This window comes from Tetrao urogallus (genome assembly GCF_951394365.1).
Source record: "Tetrao urogallus genome assembly, chromosome: 4".
Taxonomy (NCBI): Eukaryota; Metazoa; Chordata; class Aves; order Galliformes; family Phasianidae; genus Tetrao; species Tetrao urogallus.
In genome coordinates this window covers 61,204,820-61,223,945 of record NC_136817.1, presented here as the reverse complement: position 1 = coordinate 61,223,945, position 19,126 = coordinate 61,204,820, and the positions used below count along the sequence as shown (strand labels likewise).

At 42.4% G+C, this 19,126-nt stretch overlaps 1 protein-coding gene across 1 annotated transcript in view; it reads right to left on the bottom strand.

Moving 5' to 3' along the window:
• Nucleotides 1–16,243, bottom strand: part of CPZ (carboxypeptidase Z) — a gene marked incomplete at both ends in the record, with an annotated part of 34,838 nt that extends 18,595 nt beyond the window's left edge. Inside the window, 4 exons of the mRNA XM_079534375.1 lie at nt 501–713; nt 1,506–1,880; nt 3,135–3,158; nt 16,156–16,243. Of these exons, the coding sequence (XP_079390501.1) occupies nt 501–713; nt 1,506–1,880; nt 3,135–3,158; nt 16,156–16,243 (700 nt within the window). The remainder of the gene's footprint in view (nt 1–500; nt 714–1,505; nt 1,881–3,134; nt 3,159–16,155) is intronic.
• Nucleotides 16,244–19,126: the final 2,883 nt, after the last annotated feature.

The window sequence follows — 19,126 nt, the reverse complement described above, 5'->3', positions numbered from 1 at the left end:
TGTATTAATGATTTCTTCTGGGATTTTGTTGAAGTTCAAAGGCATCTCAGAATATCCCCACACCGTGCAAGGAAGTGTGGCTGAGAGCAAACAAAATGAACACTAGGCTCAGCTGCCCTCTCTGCCTCCCCAGGGGCATAGCATACAGAAAACACAGAAGCTTTACTTCAGGTAATAAGCTCATAAATGTATTTGGATGTAGCTCTGTGCTGAGCCTACATGGATGCTGGAGAACTCTCCAAAAACTTTGCAAACTGGGCATAAATAAATAATAGTCATACCCCTGTGCTCGTATACATGGCCATATATTTAGGAACAAGGAATTTAGGAAAATGCAGCTGGGCAATAATTACTGCAGCAAATCATCTGCCATCACAGTAATCCGAGAATACAATGTTTTTCAATAAACACTCCTTACATTTTAAGTAGTATCCTTTTAAAGAGGATGGATAGTATGTTGGATTTCCCTTAAGCAACCCACCAACACTGATAAAACTCACGTAGTTCATGGTGACCAGGCTTGGTTGAAAACTCAATCACAAAAAGGTCTTTTCCTTCAAAACTGCGACCTATGCTGTAAGTTGTTGCAATATGGGAGCATCTAGAAGCAGTCTTCTTCAACGTGCTCACCATTTGGGAATATGAATGATGTTTGAACTGAATAAAAGTAGCTGGCAAGTCTGAAGGCAAATCTTCTTCAACAACTACTTCTCCTGCAAAGAAAAATTGTATGACAGTGTTTAAAAGTTGTCATTCTCAGAGGATTACATAAATACCTGTGCTTTTCCACAAAATATATTTTTCAATAATAGAATTATAGAAAATGAATCTGCAGTCAAAGCCTTAATTCTATGTACTACATCCTACACTGTTTATTTTGGCATATATTTCTTGAAAAAAAAAATAGTAATGTGTATGCACACCGACACATACACTGTGCAAAATCCAGTTGCAATTTAGTCTTTGGCATGCTTAACACTCTTCAGTCATAAACATACAGATCTTTCCCTTTGAATCTGATGGATCAAATTTATTTTCAATGAAATTCAGCTATTCTGAACTATTTAGATCTTCTTTATCCAAACAAAGATCTGCTACTATTACTAATGAGATCACTTCACTGAGCTTGTCATGTCACCATGAATTTGTGTACCTCAAACCTTCAGTTTTTAAAAAATAAAATATTTTTAGGAAATGTTTCAAATACATAGACAACTACCCAAAATGCTGAAACAGAGGACAAGATTTATCTAAATACATATCAAGTCCAAGTACATAGTACTGAGCTGCTTATCTTGATCTTTGTATGCAAGGGAGAGGAATGCGTACTTCTTGAGCCCAGTTTAAGTGATTAAAACAGGTAGAACAAAATGAATCACACCTTGCAAATGTTTTTTAAATATGACAAGCTCAGAAGTGTTGTGCTGTAGGCATGTCAAGCTGACTGAGATGAGAACTTTCCAATCAAGTTGAGTAAGATGTGTCAACAGAGCCTCTTTCCTTACCTCTCAGCTTTGCCAGTGGGTCAAAACATCCTTCTTCTTCCCCAGCAAAAAAACGATCACAGTCTAAGAAGTAGGGCCAGGCCATGTCTATTGCATCAAAAGCAGAGAGGCAATTTTTTTTCAGGTTTTCACAGACATGCCTGCAAGGCTTTATAACTTTGTCCTTTTCACACTGTGGGGCCAGCACTGAGCACCCCAGGAGCCTCAGATCTGGATTGCATTCTCCTTGCAGCAAGTTGTGCAGCACGCTTATGAGAATATACTCAGAGCTGTACTCAATCACTTCTCGAGACTTCTGATCCAGGAAATTAGGATACATTGTTTGAGTATAGGTTACATCTGTACAAGAACTTAAGGAGATGTCCACGCATTTTGCTATGAAAAAGAAAGGGGAACATATGAAAAATGGCTTCTATCATCTGTTCTCTGAAGAGTTCAAGGACAATATAACAACACATTTAATGAACATTTTTCTGTTCTTATTCACAGGTAGGCCTGAGGTAGTTTGCAATACTCTCATACAAATTAGTATCTAAAACAGAAAAAAAATGATGAGAAGTATACTTAGTCCAGAGATTGACAGTGAACGGTCTGATGCAAGTAGATGTCATTCAGGATTCAAATGGCCTTTTGATTGAGAGATGCTCCAGAAGTAATCCCTCTAGTTTATTATGTTGGTCCACAGCACAACATCAGAAGCAGATGCTGGTAGTATGACAGTAGAGGTTGAACTTTACCACCAGTTTTCCATTAAATTTTGTTGCTGTGTGACAAATGGCAGCAGAGTGGCAGAGGAGCAGTCTGACAAATGGTGCCTGATATGGCAGTGTGTATGAAGAAGAGGTGTGCCACTGAATTCCTCCATGCAGAAAAAATGACATCCACTGACATTCACCAACACAGGAGTGCCTGGCCCATATAGGAATTCATTTAACAAATCATATTTGGAAAATACATTGGAACCAAATATAAAATTATCAAAATCTGGTTTCCAAAGGAAAGACTATCTCATGCTCTAATATGGTAAAAACACAGAATCCTGAAAAAGGTGTGCTTATGATATGCTCTCTTCCCTGTCCTTGCCTCACAGTATGGATTCACTAATAACATGAGATTACATTGATATTTTTTTTATTCGAGGGGAAGGTATTGGAAAAAATGTCTTCTTTTTTTGCCTGGTCACCAAAATTTGACAGAGTTTAATCTCTCTGAAACTTCAGCCTCTCTGTGAAGTTTGATTGCAATTGCAATTCAGAAGTTATTCTGTGACTTGGCTTACAGACATGCAATTTAATACACTTTAAGAAATCAAGATAAGAGATGTTAGAAAGTAAAAATGCTGCTAACACCTTCAGTCAACTCAGAGGTAAAAAGGAAGTAATAAAGAGATGTCTCATCATAAAATTTCTGGATATTATAGTAGTGGACCCAGGTATTAGCATATTTATCTTGCTAATGTCTCTAAATGGTAAAAAATGTCAGAATGGCAAAATTCTCCTCTGTGTGAGACCATCTCTCCAGAAACTAGACCTACTACAGCATCCATTGTAGAAAACTTTTCAGGAAATAATGAAGAAATACTTAAGATGCTGAGATTTTCCAAGGAGAGCAAGTAAAGACACATCCTACCTTTCTGTGCAGTTTGGCATTGACCTGCAAATAAAGAAGACAAAAATAGCATTAGGACAGCAGCACCTATCTCATCTCACAGTAGGAATTGTCCAACCTGGAAGTCCCACTGGGTCTGCTGCATCTCCATGTACACACACAAATACAAACATACTTATGATTCCCCAGTAGCTAGGCTTGGTCTACCCAGTAGCTGACCCCTGAATCTGCTGGTACATCAGTGGCTCAGCCACTGACGCACACACTAGTCTAACTGGTAGCAGGCCCATATCTAGGGTCTCACTGGTACAAAGACCCAAGCTCCCTGATCTCCTCAGTAGTTGGCTTAGACCTTCTGGGCTCTCAGTAGCCAAATCTGAGACCTTTTGGTTTCTCCAGTGTCCATTCAAGTTCTCAAATGCTCAGTTCCCAGACCTCTTGTCCTTTTGTCCTACTAATGTAGCTTGATGTTTACTGTTAACAATACAGACAAACACACACAATCCATTTCGGTTTCTGCTCCCCAGACACAGGAGTCCCTCTGCCATGTGTTTCCTACAACAGCTGCTGGAATGTGGAGCCCCATCCACCCACATCAATAAAGAAAAGAGAGAATCTCAAACAAGAAAATAACTGGAAATAGAGTTTAATAAGAAGACAGAACAGATTCAAATGAGCAGGCATAGGACATAAACCAACAAGAATATTGCCTAGCCAGTCTCTGGCCCAATTAAAAGACGGAGGATTTGACAATACATACAAGCGTAGTTGTGTAAGAAATGGGGCCTAAGTTTAAAAAAGACATTGAGCTGTGCAGTCTTGACAACCTCACAACATTTCTGGACATGCTTAAAACTCTAAGTTATGTGCCTAGGAAACTTTGGAAATTTGGGAACCTGGTTTAGTCTAAAATACCACAGGAGTCTTCATGTAAATACTAACAGGCTTTATGGACCTTCATCTAACAAATCTCCTGGTCCTACATAATCCTGTACATATAAATTTCTCATGGAGAAAATAAGCTTTTGCTGGTTCTAAGAGGATATATTTCTTCCCATCTGACTTGATCCTATCTCTAGATACTGCATTTTATAATCCATTTAATAGCATCTTGAAACTAATTATTTGCCTTCCAGCTACTCTCACTGGAAAGCTTTCCCAAAAGCTCACTCCTCTAATAGCTAGAAATTGCCTTTTAATTTTCTGAGTAAAAGTAGTCATGGCCAGCTTATATCCATGTATTTTTGTGCCAGCATTGTCCTTCCGCTTAAATAGCTCTCTGCACTCCCTGGTGCATGCCTTCTCTGTGTGTTTACGGAGGGCAGTCAGATCCTCTTAGCTTTCTATTTACTAGGTCAAATAAACAAGCTCTTTTAATTCTGAGTAACTCTATTTGATGACCCAGGGGAGTCTTCTTTTGTTCCTGTAGCCAACGATTCTATATTGTCCTTCTCTGTTTCTGGCAACTAAAGAAAAATACTGCTACTAAAGTTGTTTTCATCAGTGCCTCATAGAAGCTAAGCCATTATGTTTGAGCTTTTCTAACACTGAAGGGCCTAGTAATATCTTGGGGAACCTATGTTGTTATTTGTTCTGTCACTTTGAATATAGACACCTAGCTTTTTGCTCAGTGAATTGAGCTTTGTTTTCTATTTTCTTTCTAAGGGAATTTTAAACTTCTCCCAGCAAATTTGTTTAAATGTAATCATGTACATATGTTCTGCTAATCAGTTGATCAGTCCTTAGCCAAAATAAAATCATTATAACAAGAACAAAATTAAGCCTGAAATTTTATGTTGGAAGCAGACTTTTAATTGGATATGAGTCTAGTTCTATATTATGAACTGTCATCGATCCACATTTCCTCATAAAATAAATGAGGGCTCAGACCAAGCAGAAACAGCCCATCTCCAACAGCAACAAATTCTAGTATCCAGCAAGCTGGAAAAAAATTTATCCATAAAAACACTTTTCCTGGCTTGGTTCCTTATGCTAGTGCAATACACAATACCTGGTTCATCAATACTGCTTTCTGTCATAGGATTTTAATGTTTCCCCTACTTTGACATGATCCCTTACTAAGGTGAGAGCATGCCTAAAAAAGCCTCAGCTCAGCCAGGTCCCACATTTTGTCTTACACGTGGGGATAATCAAAGAAGAGTTTTTTGTACAGTGCTAGGTGGGAAGGAGAAAGGAATGAACACTCAGAATCAGAGTCATTAAGGTTGGAAAACACCTCTAAGATTATCAAGTCCAACCATCAACCCATCATCACTGAGCCCACCAACTCATGTCCCTCAGTGAGATTAATACCTTTCACTACACTGAAGGGTGGTTAAGAAATGACTGCACTGTAGCTGATCTTATTATAAACTGGAGATTGTGTGCACTAGGTATAGTTCTTCATGGGGAGTAGGAATAGTCTTTCTCCAACTCTTTACATTTCCTCAAAAGTAACGTCCTTTCCCTCTTGGAAGGCTCTGTGACCTGCTACAAAGGCCATTTTTGTTTGTCTCTCTGATATATGATGATCAAATAATGATACTGAGTCATACACGGTTTTCCATACCAGTATTATTGTGCAGGAGTGCTATACCCATCAGTCAGTTTCATACGTGGCACAAACATATTTTCAATGGTATCCCAATATTGCGCTTATTCAGCTGGAGCAGAAAGGCATTCTGGCAACAAGATGGACTAAGTAGAGGAAACCAAAGGGAAATGGCAGCCAGGCATGGTCTGGGCATGGTGCTGCTGCTGCTTACCCCTGCTCTGGCTCTATGAACAGCCTTACTGCTTTTAGCAGATGCTGCTTTCTGCCCAGCTGGCCAGAGAGAAAGGTGCTGCAAAGGAGTGGATATCTGATGGAACAGATGTGTAAAACTCTGCTAAGTCATATCCTGCAGCTGGGTTCATGAGAGGTCTGAATCCTTTTGTGAGCAGGAATAGACATTAATACAGGAAAGACAAAGATATCTCTGGTTTCAGGTTGTCTACCACTTAGCTTCTACACTTGGTTGTTTTTATCATATTTATATAGAGGGGAAATCTATAAAGTAATAAGGCTATTATCCATTATTAAGAACATTGATTGAGGAAGATAGATTTAGTTTTCAGATGAAGAAACCAAATCCATGTAAACGTGTACCTTACCTGTGGCAACTGAAGCTGTAAATATCAGAATGTGATAAGCAGGGGCAATTCTTCAGTAAAAGATGAAGCTTCTTACAACTTATGCTTAAACTCTGTTTCCCACTATTTTTGGCCTGCAATGTTCCTCATGAGCTTGAAACTATCAAGTCTCACTCACTGACAAGCAGCAAAACTGACTCTTTCCTCCTAGATCCTAAACCTAGAGCTAAGCTTAAACTTAGATCTAGAAGATGAGGATGCTCAGGGGAGACCTTATCACAGAATCACAGAATCACAGAATTGCAGGGGTTGGAAGGGACCTCCAGAGATCATCGAGTCCAACCCCCCTGCCAAAGCAGGTTCCCTACAGCAGGTCGCACAGGTCGGCATCCAGGCAGGTCTTGAACATCTCCAGAGAAGGAGACTCCACCACCTCCCTGGGCAGCCTGTTCCAGGGCTCCGTCACCTCACTGTAAAGAAGTTCCTTCACACATTTGTGCGGAACTTCCTGTGCTGCAGTTTCCGGCCGTTTCCCCTTGTCCTGTCTCCACTCAACACTGAAAAGAGTCCAGCCTCGCCATTCTGCCCCCCACACCTTAGATATTTATAGACCTGAATCAGGTCCCCTCTCAGTCTTCTCTTCTCAAGGCTGAACAGACCCAGTTCACTCAGCCTTTCTTCATAGGAGAGATGCTCCAGGCCCTTCACCATCTTTGTGGCCCTCCGCTGGACTCTTTCCAAGAGATCCCTGTCCTTTTTGTACTGGGGAGCCCAGAACTGGATGCAGTACTCCAGATACCAGGGCAGAGTAGAGGGGGAGGATCACCTCCCTCGATCTGCTGGCCACGCTCTTTTTAATGCACCCCAGGATGCCATTGGCCCTCTTGGCCACAAGGGCACACTGCTGGCTCATGGCCAACCTGTTGTCCACCAGGACACCCAGGTCCCTCTCCGCAGAGCTCCTCTCCAGCAGCTCATCCCCCAACCTGTACCGGTGCATACAATTATTCCTCCCCAGATGCAAGACTCTACACTTGCTTTTGTTAAACCTCATCCAGTTTTTTTCTGCCGAGCTCTCCAGCCTGTCCAGGTCTCGCTTTACACTCTTTACAGCTCCCTGAAAGGTATCTGTATCAAGGTGAAGGTCAGGCATTACCTCTTTTCTCAGGTAACTAGTAATAGGATGAGAAGTAATAACTTTAAGTTGCACCAGGGGATATTCAGACTGGATGTTAGAAAAACGTCTTCTCAAAAGTGTGGTGAGGTATTGTAACAGGCTGCCCAGGGAGCTGATGGAGTCACCATCCCTGGAGGTGTTTAGGAAACATGAAGATGTGGCATTGAGGGACATGGTTAGTGGGCATGGTGGGGGTGGGTTGATGACTGCACTAGATGATCTTAGTAGTCTTTTCCAACCTTAACAATCCTATGATTCTAAGTACCATGCATGTGCACTATAACACACTGTTTTCTCCCTGTCTCCCTCTGCCAGAAACATCTACGCAGCTTCTGTCATCTCAGAGGCCAGCTCTGCCCAGCCTGTGGCACTTCTGTCCACCACAGCCCCATACAAGCTGCTGTGTGAACCATTCATCAGCCAAGGCTCCGTCATGTAAACACAGACAAGTGAGCAGCCTGATCTTCCAGGTTATCAGGAGTTACTATGCATACGAAGAAGAGAGAAAAGGTCTGCTATAAAGCAAGTTCTAAATGTGTATGAATGCTGGTGTGGTGTTTGGACATTTCCTACTTTTCCTAATGCCAATTCTTGCATTTGTTTGGGAGGGTGTGGCTCTGCGAGGGCCAAAGATAATTCTCCAGTGCCTGTACTTATACAAAGAAGTGTGGATGCACGTAGCTGGGTCTGAGCCTCCTGCCTGTCTCTCAGAGCCCAACCCTAGAACTGCACACTCCCTCCTGCACCCATGAACTCTGGGTCCCCACGCACAGAAATGATCAGCAAAGAAATCTCTGTCACAGCTTGCTTCAGCAATGTTTTCTCTTTTTCTTGTGAGTAACAGCGGACAATAATATACAGACAGCTTCTCAGGCCTCCAGATTAACTTGGCAGACTTCAGTTGCTGATTCTTGTGTACTTGAGAAAGCCTAATGTTTTTCCATTCTTTGAGCAGAACCTTTCCTGGGCTCAGAGGAAGACGGTTCTTCCTCCTCACAGTCCCATTTGTGGACAGGTTGCTACAAAGAGACCTTTTTCTTCCTGATTCAGAACAGTGTTTTCAATTTTTTATGACCATTTTTCTACTTTAGCTTTTCCACCAGAGGTACAAAAACCCTCTCAGTAGCACAGTTGCTATTTAAGATTATGGATAAAGTCACTTACTGAAGAGCATAAAAGCCATTTCAAGCTTTCTGAGCCCTCTCTATAACATACACTTCTGGTTTTAATTTGCAAAAGCAAGCTTGAAAATCTACAATACAGCACATACATATTTTACTGCCAAGATTACATTTTTTCCCCTTGATGATTCAGCACTGAAAGCAGCAAGCTGCTGTGATTAACCCATAACACAGACAATAGATCTCAATAGCTACCTCCAATGCTGTGGCTTGGCTGGTTGCCTTTTCAAAAGCAAGGCCAATAGGAGACTTAGGCACTAGAGGAATAAGCCCAAAGGTGATCATAAATTCAAAACATCTAAATCATTCAGTAAGGCTTACACAATTGCATTGTAATGACTGACAGACTGAACAAGATCAGATGATTTATTTTGTAAAGAGCAGCACACCCCCTACCACTTTTCTGGGTTTCTTACTATTTTGAACAGGAAGACATATGTATTCCTTTTAGCCTGTTTAAAGTCAAACTCTCCTTTTCCAAATAGAACATTTCAGTTTCAGATCATGTTAGAATTGCTTTCTCTGTGCTTCTACATGGCCGACTGAGTCAGTCTTTTTGATGATCATCTACCTTTTAACACTAAAGATGCAAAACTTAATATCAGTGGTAATATGCAAACACTGCTGGGCTGTATCACTTTGCAATACCACCTGCAAACAGCAAAGCACTGACAACCTCCAGAGCTCAGTCCTGGATACAGCACTGGTTAAAACCAGGAAACACAGTAAGGTATCAATGGGCGGAGGATAATTTGGAGAACTAAATTAATGGCAGTGAAATGAGGCGGCTGAATAGCTTGGCGAGGGTATAAATGGTCAAGCAGAAAATACAGAAGGAATGTAACTGTGTATCTAAGGCACATGCACAGGGGCAAAAGCGGAGAAGATCCCAAGCCACGGGATTTCCAGGAAAACTGAAGGAGTTAGAAGAAAAAAAAAAGCAGCCCACGTGGTTAATTGTTTTTTCTGGATACATCAGAGTCTTTGTGTGGTGAAGACTATGTTCCTAACATTTATCTTCCACTCCAGCAATTACTGTAATTTTCCCAGAGAGAGATGTATTTGCTCCTTTCAGTATCTAAAGGGGGGCTATAAGAAAGAACAGGACAGACTCCTTACCATGATTTGTTTTGATAAGACAAAGAGAAATGGTTTCAAACAAAAAGGAGGGGGGTTTAGATTGGATATAAGGACAAAACATTTTTTTACAATAAGGCTGGTGAGGCATTGGAACAGGTTGTCCTGACACGTGGTAAGATATCCCCATCCTTGGAGACACTGAAGGTCAGGTTGGACAGGGCTCTGAGCAAGTTGACCGAACTGTAGATGTTTCTGTTCACCACAGGGAAGTCGGACCAGATGACCTTCAAAAGTCCCTTCCAACTCAAATGATTCTATGATGATGATTCTATGATATACCTGAGGCAGCTCTTAGGGAGTGCTAAACTGAACCCAGCAGCATTAGGATCTAAGATGGAGAGGGGTGAAATGCATTGACTAAGGAGAAAACCAGGCCTGTAACACTTGCACTGCATCATGTGAACTCCCTGAATCATAGTCAAATATCATCGATAATGTGTCACAAATGCCTAGGTAGACAGTTCAGGAGACTGAAATTGATTAGTTCCCTTTAAATAAGCAGGCAGGCAGATAAGATCTCTCTTTCTATACTCCACTTTCTTTGCCCATTCTGTATGTGCTCTCTTTGTAGTCGATCTATGCACCTGCATTTCTACAAAATGGCATATCTAAGCTAATGTCTGGATGCTGTCTGACAAAGAGTATACGTGGAAATATCAGCCCTTTTCCTTACTTGCCTCCTCAAATTGTCTAATTTGCATTCAAACACATAAAGTGCACTACCTCTACCTGCAAATGGCAGTTAACTAAAATTCAAAGCCAACTCCTCTGGCTCAGAGAGAGTCCCAGGGAGAAATGGGCAGACGTGCTTCCTAGGATCTCAGTGAACGTGGGTGATACAAGCCTATTTTCAACCCCCACATGAAGAAGCCTGAAAACATTTGAAAGAGATTAATGACTAATCTGCATTCACTTTGAGGGTAAGATCACAGCAGGAAGAGGCAAGGCAATGATTGTTATTAACCCACCTTCTCTCTAATCACCTGCTTCTCAGAGTCCACTTAAGCAACCATTTTATTGAGCTACTGGGGTGCGTCCCTACAGCAATGCAGTCCCTACTGCAACTAGCTCCTCCAGGCCTGCTTCTCCTGTATGCACAGGGCTAGGACATGTGACATGATGCTGAAGGTGAGATGGGATTTCCCATGGGAGATGGGTGCTCTTACAGTCTGCAGGCCACCACCCAAAATCTGTGAAGATGCACACAGAGACTTGACACTCAGCAACAACTCAAAATCAACCTCAACAGTTGTCCAGATGAAACTCAAAGCTTTTCTTTTAGGAGCCTTAAACAAATTGAAGAAAATTACTGCTGGCTGGCTGTCCATCCCTACTGACTGTCTCTGTGCTTCTGGCAATCAAATTTCCTATGCCATCCCAGCTGCATCTCTGGCTGGGAAGTGCTGCTCCAGAGAGCCCTTTCAGCTGAAAATCCCAAGCAGAAAAATAACCCCAGAAGAAAACCTGCTAAATGCCTTCTTTTGGCCTCAGCTGTGATGCTTTCCTTGTTGCAAGGCAAAATCTACAGCTGTGAAAAAGAAAACACAAGAAAACAAAAATAGCAACAGCAGATGCTGGACTTGCATTTGCTGTGTCAAGATGATCTGACCATGCATAGGGACCATTTCTCTGTGTATGGCTAGTGAAAGTTAGAGAAAACTGTTCAGATCTAGACAATGCTGGTGTTAACACAACTAAGGTGAGAAGGTTGAAGAGGTCAGGAAATTTACTACCTTGTAAGGGATCAAATTATCATCAGAGTGACTGGAGAAAGGTGAAACCACCTGCTAGGCTGGTAATGCAGATCTGTGACATCTCCATAGCTTTACTTTGTGCATGTATATTCTCTAAAGCTCAATTCTCAGTTCCCACTTTCTAATGATGCAGTACTCTGACAGTGCTTTGATCTACCAGAGTCAGTGGATTACCTTTCAGTAAGTTCAGCTCTGTTGAATACCGCAGGACAGAGCCTCACATCTGATAAAACTCAAGATAAAAACCTCAATTTATCTTTCCAAAGCATTTGCCAAAATGTCATTCCATCCTCTTTAAGCACAGTCTATACAGCCCCCTAGAATAGCCTTGTCTCTTCGTTAGGTTAGATGCATGAAACGTTATAACTAACATCACACCTGGCTCCTCTGCAAGCAGTTGAGCTTCAGCCAAATGTGGTACTTTCTAATGCCACAAAAGATGGATAGTTAATTCAACATTCTTGACCAAAATCATAATAGTGTTGGGATTTTTAAATCCGTGGTTTAGCCTCATTTTGTCTCCTAAATTGGTTGTCCTCTTATAACCCTGTAAAACTGAAATAGCACCAATTAAATCAATGGAACTACAATAGGATAGACAAATGTATTGAAATTCCATGATTCCATGGGCAGAACAACCTTAAATTACTAAATTCCATTGACATATGACAGCTACATCCAACTAGAATGTTGTATGTCCAAATGAGATTTAGCAGTCACAGAAATAATGAGGAGGAGCCCTGCAAATAGACCAGGATGCAGCCTGTCAGCATCAAGCACCATGTTCAAAAGAAGGCAGGTGACTTCCTCTCACATCTGCACACTCAGCCTCTCCTGATTCAGAGGAGCTCACAGAACTTATGTAATATTTGCTTCAGATTTGAGAATGAGTTGTCTCACATGACCTGGGTCATCTAGAGGGAATCATGGCTGCTGTTAGCCAGTTGCAACTCCATTCAATCCCAAATTAACTGTGTGTTGGGAAAGGCTGTGTCAAGAAATTCTAAAGATCAATCATCACTGCTTCTGAGTCTAACAGCCTAGATACATCTTATGGCAATGGACATTTTTGTGTGGGTTTTGACTTGTATTTAGACATTAACACTTCAGAAATACATAAACAAGTATCCTGAAGAAAACTTTGCATTTAGATTAAAATCATACATAAGTTATTTCAGCAGTAAAAGAATATACCCACCAAGTATACTTTCAGTGTATACTCACTTAGCCTTTATAAGCGGCAGTTTCTGACTCACTTCCCATGTTAAATGTTGCCAAAACCAGTGTTGCAGAAATAATAATTGTGTAAAAATACTCAAGCCACTGATGGGAATCCAAACAGCTCACATGACTTGGTGATGAAAACCAAGTTTACGAGAGCTGGAATTTCTTGTCTTGTGAGTATGCATGATGTAGTTCTGCATTCCTTTGTTTTGACAAGACTTGGATACGTCCACTTTGGGCACAGCAGTGAGACTCCAAGATCTTGGGATCTCCCACATGGGTTCCATGGCCACATTTCTCGTCTGGTTCTGCCCACTATGGGACAAGAAATGCAGGAGGAACTGTACAGTCCCATGAAGAGCAGCTGGAGAAGCTTTGCCTCTATGTGAATGCACAGGCATGGAAACAAACAGTGGAAATGTGCACAACAGCTGAACTAAAACACTCAACTCATGAAGCTTCAGGGCCAGCCTGAAGCTTGTGGAAGGCAGTAACTTCTCCCTTGGTCATGTACCAATAAAGTAAGGTAAACTATGAAAATGCTGGAGAGGGGAAAGAGAAAAGCACAGTATTTCATGCAAAGCTTTTTTTTCAGTCTGAGTGTCTACAAAATGATCACTCTTACTTAAGGCCATAGATAGGATCTACCTCCCACTCCCAGTGGTTAGGACCAGGGGCCCTCCTGAGGAGGCTGGGAGCAGATGAGAAACAACTATGTACAACAGCTTCAGTCCTCACAAGCAACATCCAGTGGGCTAACTTCATCTATAAGCAACCCTGGCAGTGTTTAAGAAGTATCTGGATGGGGAGCTATGAGATATAGTTTAGTCACTGTGGTAGCAATGGTGATGGGAGGATGATGATCCTGTGGGTCCTTTCCAACCTTGTGATTCTATGATACCTTTCAGCTAGGGAGTTGAAACCCAGGTGCCCAGGCACCCCCTTTCTCCTCCATAGCTCCCAGCCCCATCTCCTGCCAGAAGGCTGCACCTGGAGCCCATATAGAGGCCCCACAGGCAGCAGCCCACAACACCCAGCCTTAGCATGGGGCCTGCTCCCAGCTGTCCCTGTCCCTGTGAGGGAAGCCAGCTGCTTTCAGTGCTTTGAGGCATGTGACTCCAGCCTGCTGTTTTGTTTTGGTTTTTTTTTTTGCTCACAGTGCTGCATTTCACTCATTACCACCAGAATACACCAGTATTCAATGTGTGGTGCTCAGATAAAACAGAAACCTATGCCATTAGCTCCCTCTGCTAAAGGCTGGTCACCTTTCAGGACAACTTGCCAAGCTGTACTTTGCTTATCCAAGCTACAAGCTCAATGGCCAGCGAAACACATCAAAGTCTGGAAGAGATGCCTCTCAACAGGGCACTGTAGCATCCTATTGCTCAGAGAGGCAGTGGCTTCCTGGCTCCTTGTGGTGATGGCACACAGCAGAGAATGGGTCTGCTCTCTCTCCCATCATGGTTCTCAGCTGCTACTCAGGAAGATCCCCAAACGTTGCCTGATACTGATGCTCGTGCCATATGTTGGTGACAGTCCTGGTGTAGGGTGACAGTAATCATCTCCTTATTTTACTAAACACAAGGACACACAGCATTTCATCAGGATCTTTTTACTTTTAGCTTTGTTTTGATTTCTTATTGGAAAAAAAAGAATGAGTTGCAGAAGAATATTACTGAGAATCCTCCAAACCCAGCCCCAGCCTTGCTGAGAACCAGGCAGCAGTATTGGTTCCCCTGGCTTCCTCCCCTGCACTGGAAGCTCAGGGCACTTTGGCTCTGGCCACTGAATTCTGTCAAAATCTACACTTCGTGTGAGGGATCCTAAAAGAAGAGAAAATCCCAGTACAACAGCTGAAGGCATAACCTGCTGGATATTGAACATGAACATGTTCAGCACTGCAGTTCCCTGTTTTCATGTTGCCTGACATGATGTTACTTCCTTGGAAAAGGAAGAAGTTTGGCAGGTCTCTGGATACCCATGTTGCCTCTTAATTCCTGGTCCAAGAGTGGTTACTGGTAAGTGTACCCCATTCTCACACTGCACAACATACTTTAATGCCCACAGCCTGCCATCAGCCATCCTCTAGGGCCATTTTCCAGTCCTTCCATGTGCAAGGTGTATTTCCACCACCTGCCCTCCCCTAAAGACAGCACAACTGCAAACAGATCCTGCCACAATTACCCCTCAATTATCCCTGCTTTTATGGTTTCCAGGATTAATAACACCCCACAGCACATCTTTGATTGGCTGGAGAAGAATCAGAGCTCTCTGAGAAAGGGTATGCTGCAAACCACACAGCCTCTTCCTGTAATTGGCTGCAAATAGTCTACAACATTTCTCTTTGTGCAGCTTTATCCAAAAATAAAATCCCTTCAGGCTGTGGTAGACCTCACTTTGATGTTTGTGGGAACAGCACTCTAAAATTATATACACTGCATGGCACACGGGTTGTGTTGTATAGCAGTGCAATGTCACTCACAGATTATGACTTATATTTAAAATCCAAAATATAGCTGTATTTCCTTGGGTAACAATAAGGTCATTTTCAGGTTTTTTATCCTTTCCTGCATTCCTGTAAAATAACTCTGAATCATTTTGAATTTGAGCTCTGAAAGCAGTTTTTCTCTCCTTTATTGTTTTTCTAGAAGGGCTTGTCACTACACTGGAATTGCTCTGCATTCACCTCCCCAGCGTCCCCACATAAAAGAAATCTAAATTAAATCCATTTGGTAAAGAAAAGCCACCACATATTTTTAAAAGATACTCAGTATTTTATTAATTAGTCAACCAGTTACTGAACCAAGAGCTTTCAACCCATTCAGCAGCATGTTTCTATTTCACCTTTATTCTAATGGGCAAATCTATCCTTCCAGCCAATCAATTCTCACAAATTCCATATTGCTTATAGCAAGCTACGACACATCCTCCAGCTCTCACATCCTAATAATTCTTCTCATACTTTGGACTGAGAAAAGAAAAAAGGTGACCTAAAGCTGAACGTAAGGAGATTTTATTAAGCACAAAAACACACAAGGTCGAAAGTTCACCTCCATGCAATCTGACTGCCAGATTCCTAGAAGGCAAGGCCAGAGATGGGGAGAGCCCATGGCATTCCCCAGATGCCAAAGGGGATCCTACAGACTGGGAACTCAAAACTGACAGAAAAACACATCTGCACACGGCCCTAAAAGACAGTGGTGGGAAACATTACATTGCCTGACTTCACAAGCTTGTTTTTTTAATTTGTATCCACGCTTTCTCAGCACAGCTCCAGTTTCATCACAGAGATATCTGCAGATTCCCAAAAAGCCAATCTCCCCATCTCTAGGGGAGGGTGACATCGACCTCCCATGCCCTGAAATCAGAGTTCTTTTCTCATCTCTAGGAGAAGGAAAAAGGCTAAAAGGGGCTTTTAGGGTGGTTAGCCTTACCTAGGGTCTCCTGGCCGGTTTCACAGCGGGGTGCTGGCTCTGTGGCCCTAAACAGCCCGGTGAGGAGGAGCAGCAGGCTCGGAACCATGCTGAAGCCCTTGTGCAGGCAGCGCAGTGATGTGGCACTCGCTGCCTGATGGAGCGGCTCCTCCGCTTGGAGCCTCAGCACGGCTCTGGCTCTCCAAGGCACGGAGGAAATCGGTGCACTGCGAGGGCATGCCCACGTCTCGCTGCATATGCAGTCCAGGCATCAGATTTCAGCTAGCATTCGAGCTTGGAAAGCAAAAGGCTTTGAAGCAGAGAGGGAGGAGGGATGAGCTCTCCCTCCCCTCTGCCTCCCCACGGTCTCCCTGGTGCAGCCCGGTTTGTTATTTCGGTAGCAGTGGGGGGTGAAAGGGGTCCCTGCATCTTGGGGATGTGGTCCCTCACTTCATTCTTCGTGCTGCAGTTTTCCCAAGGGAAAGGGGAGCGGCAGTAAAGCCTGTCTCACTGAGTTGAGAGCGACTGCCTGGAGAAAACAGGGAAAAGACACACACACACACACACACAGAGAGAAAAGCAATCAAAAGCAACTTTCTTCCCAAAGAATGTTGTTTCATAAGCAGCTTAAACTGCAAGTTTAACACACAATATGACAGCATAGGGAATCGAAGGTGCATACCCTCCAGCACACAAACATGAGACCCCACAAAGCAGCCTTTGCCATTCTCCTCCAGGCTCCACCTGGTCTTGCCAGTTGCTTAAGATGAGATCCAGTTTACGTAAACAGATTTAGATTTCAACCTCTTCTTAAAAGAATGTGTGGTTCTGTAATAGCTGTGATTCTGTAATAACTTCACAAAAGCTAAGGAATATATATAAAAAAATAGATTATTTAAATGGGCAGTTTTTCTGCATTGAATTTACCTTAGATTTTATTATTATTATTAAATAGAAATATGGATTGCATACATATAAAGCAAGTATGGTGGGAAAATTTGCTTTAGGTAAGATGAATTTTTTTTTTAGACCTATACATGGAAAAAAATATGCATGTATTTCCCCTCCCCTCCTTCCCCCCCCCCCCCCCCCCCCCCAGATATAACACAGGATAATCTTTCCACATTCCCCTAAGGACTAATACCTGCTTACACATAAGAGCAGAGAACCTCACCTTACAGTCAGAGCACACTGATTTCTGCTGAGCACTATTAGAGAGATCGGCAGGGAGTTATGGTGCTGTATGATAATGTAATCAATTGAATCTCCCTGAAGGGAAAGATGCAAAACAGGCTGACAGGCCAGGAGAAAGCTCTATGCCACTTGAAAATTAGATGATGTCTGATCATGTTTGGAAGGGTTATGCTGCTGGAAGGATTAAAAAGCTCAGTTTTTCTTGCCTCCAGTATTTCTGACTGGATCCAGAGACTACAGAGGCTGTCCTGGGAGCAAACAACACCAAAGCCCATCATGGTTCAAAGAACAAAGAAATTATTTTCTTCTTCTAAGGAGAAGAATATAACTTGGCTGCCTTTTTCATCGACCATATAGCAGCTTGTCTGGTCTCTTACCAGCACAACACTGAAGGATGTCCAAGGGTATGATGTACTCCACCTCTGCCCAACTCCCCACCAATCTGCAGTCAAGCTGCTCTGAGGACCCATCTGATGCATACATACTTGGTGTTCCCAGGTACAGCCAAGAGTGCACAAATCCTTTCTATCCAGGCTGTGCATTTTAGCCTAAATTCCTTATAGTGAAAAGAAAGGTGCTGTGATTATACCTACAAACCAATGTGACCAACTTTTCTGGGAAACGTTGATCTCTTTCTTGAAATTTTCTGCACTCCTCATAAGTATGCAATGGCATTATCCCTATACATCCATTTGTTCTTTGATATGAGCTCCACAGCAGAACTAATCCTTCAATAGCTGTAACCCAGTAGGCTTTCCCATTTTTCTGTCTCTTTTTCTGGTGCCTTTTGTTTCTGCCTACAATTTCTCCTCCAATCTTTTATCCTTCAGCTAGATTCTATATCCTCGTGATTACCCCCTTCTCCCCACCACCCTTCAGCTCACCAGCCCATATACATACCACATGCTTAGGATTATTATTTTTTTTTTTTTAAATAATACAAGCAAATTTAAGTCCACTTTTTCAGGGTCTCCCACAGCATTTTGCAAATCAGTGACACTTGCCTTCAGTAGCCCTCCCATGATACTCAACATCCATATTGTGCTCCATAGTCCCATCACACTTGGAATTTTGAGCCATTTCAGAACAGCTATTCGTTATATACCTGAATTAAATGACTGATTTTTTTTTTTTTTTTCACACAGGGGCTGGTGACGCATTGGAACAGGTTGCCCAAGGAGGTTGTGGATGCCCAATCCCCAGAGGCATTCAAGGCTGGGCTGGATGTGGCTCTGGGCAGCCTGGTCTGCTGGTTGGCAACCCTGCAAATAGCAGGGGGTTGAAACTGGTAGATCATTGTGGTCCTTTTCAACCCAGGCCATTCTATGATTCATTCTATGATTCTGTGAATTAGAATGGAAGAAATGCTGTGTTTAACATTTTTCATTCTCAAAGTTGTTGTATCCATCTAGTATTTTTTGTATGTTTGTGCATGGATCTCAGCTCACTCATCTAGTTCAACCGTATTTTGGCCCTTCATTCATCAAATACAAATGGAGACAGTATTTCCTCTGCCTTGCATAAGGCTGTACAACCTAGTTATTAACCTGAATGCACTCTGAAACAAGGAAGACATTGTATCATCATAGCAATGTTCAGCTTAATAAACCTTGCTGAGGGTCATGGCTCCTTGACCTCCATGCAGAGCTTCCAAGACCAAAGCTACCACTCTATAAACAACTGAAACAGGGTACCCCTCACTCCCATGGGTCACCTCAGATTTCTTGCTGACATTATTTAGAACTACTTAGTGGTCTTGGAGTATCAGCAACACTGATGACAGGAGTAGATGTGAACC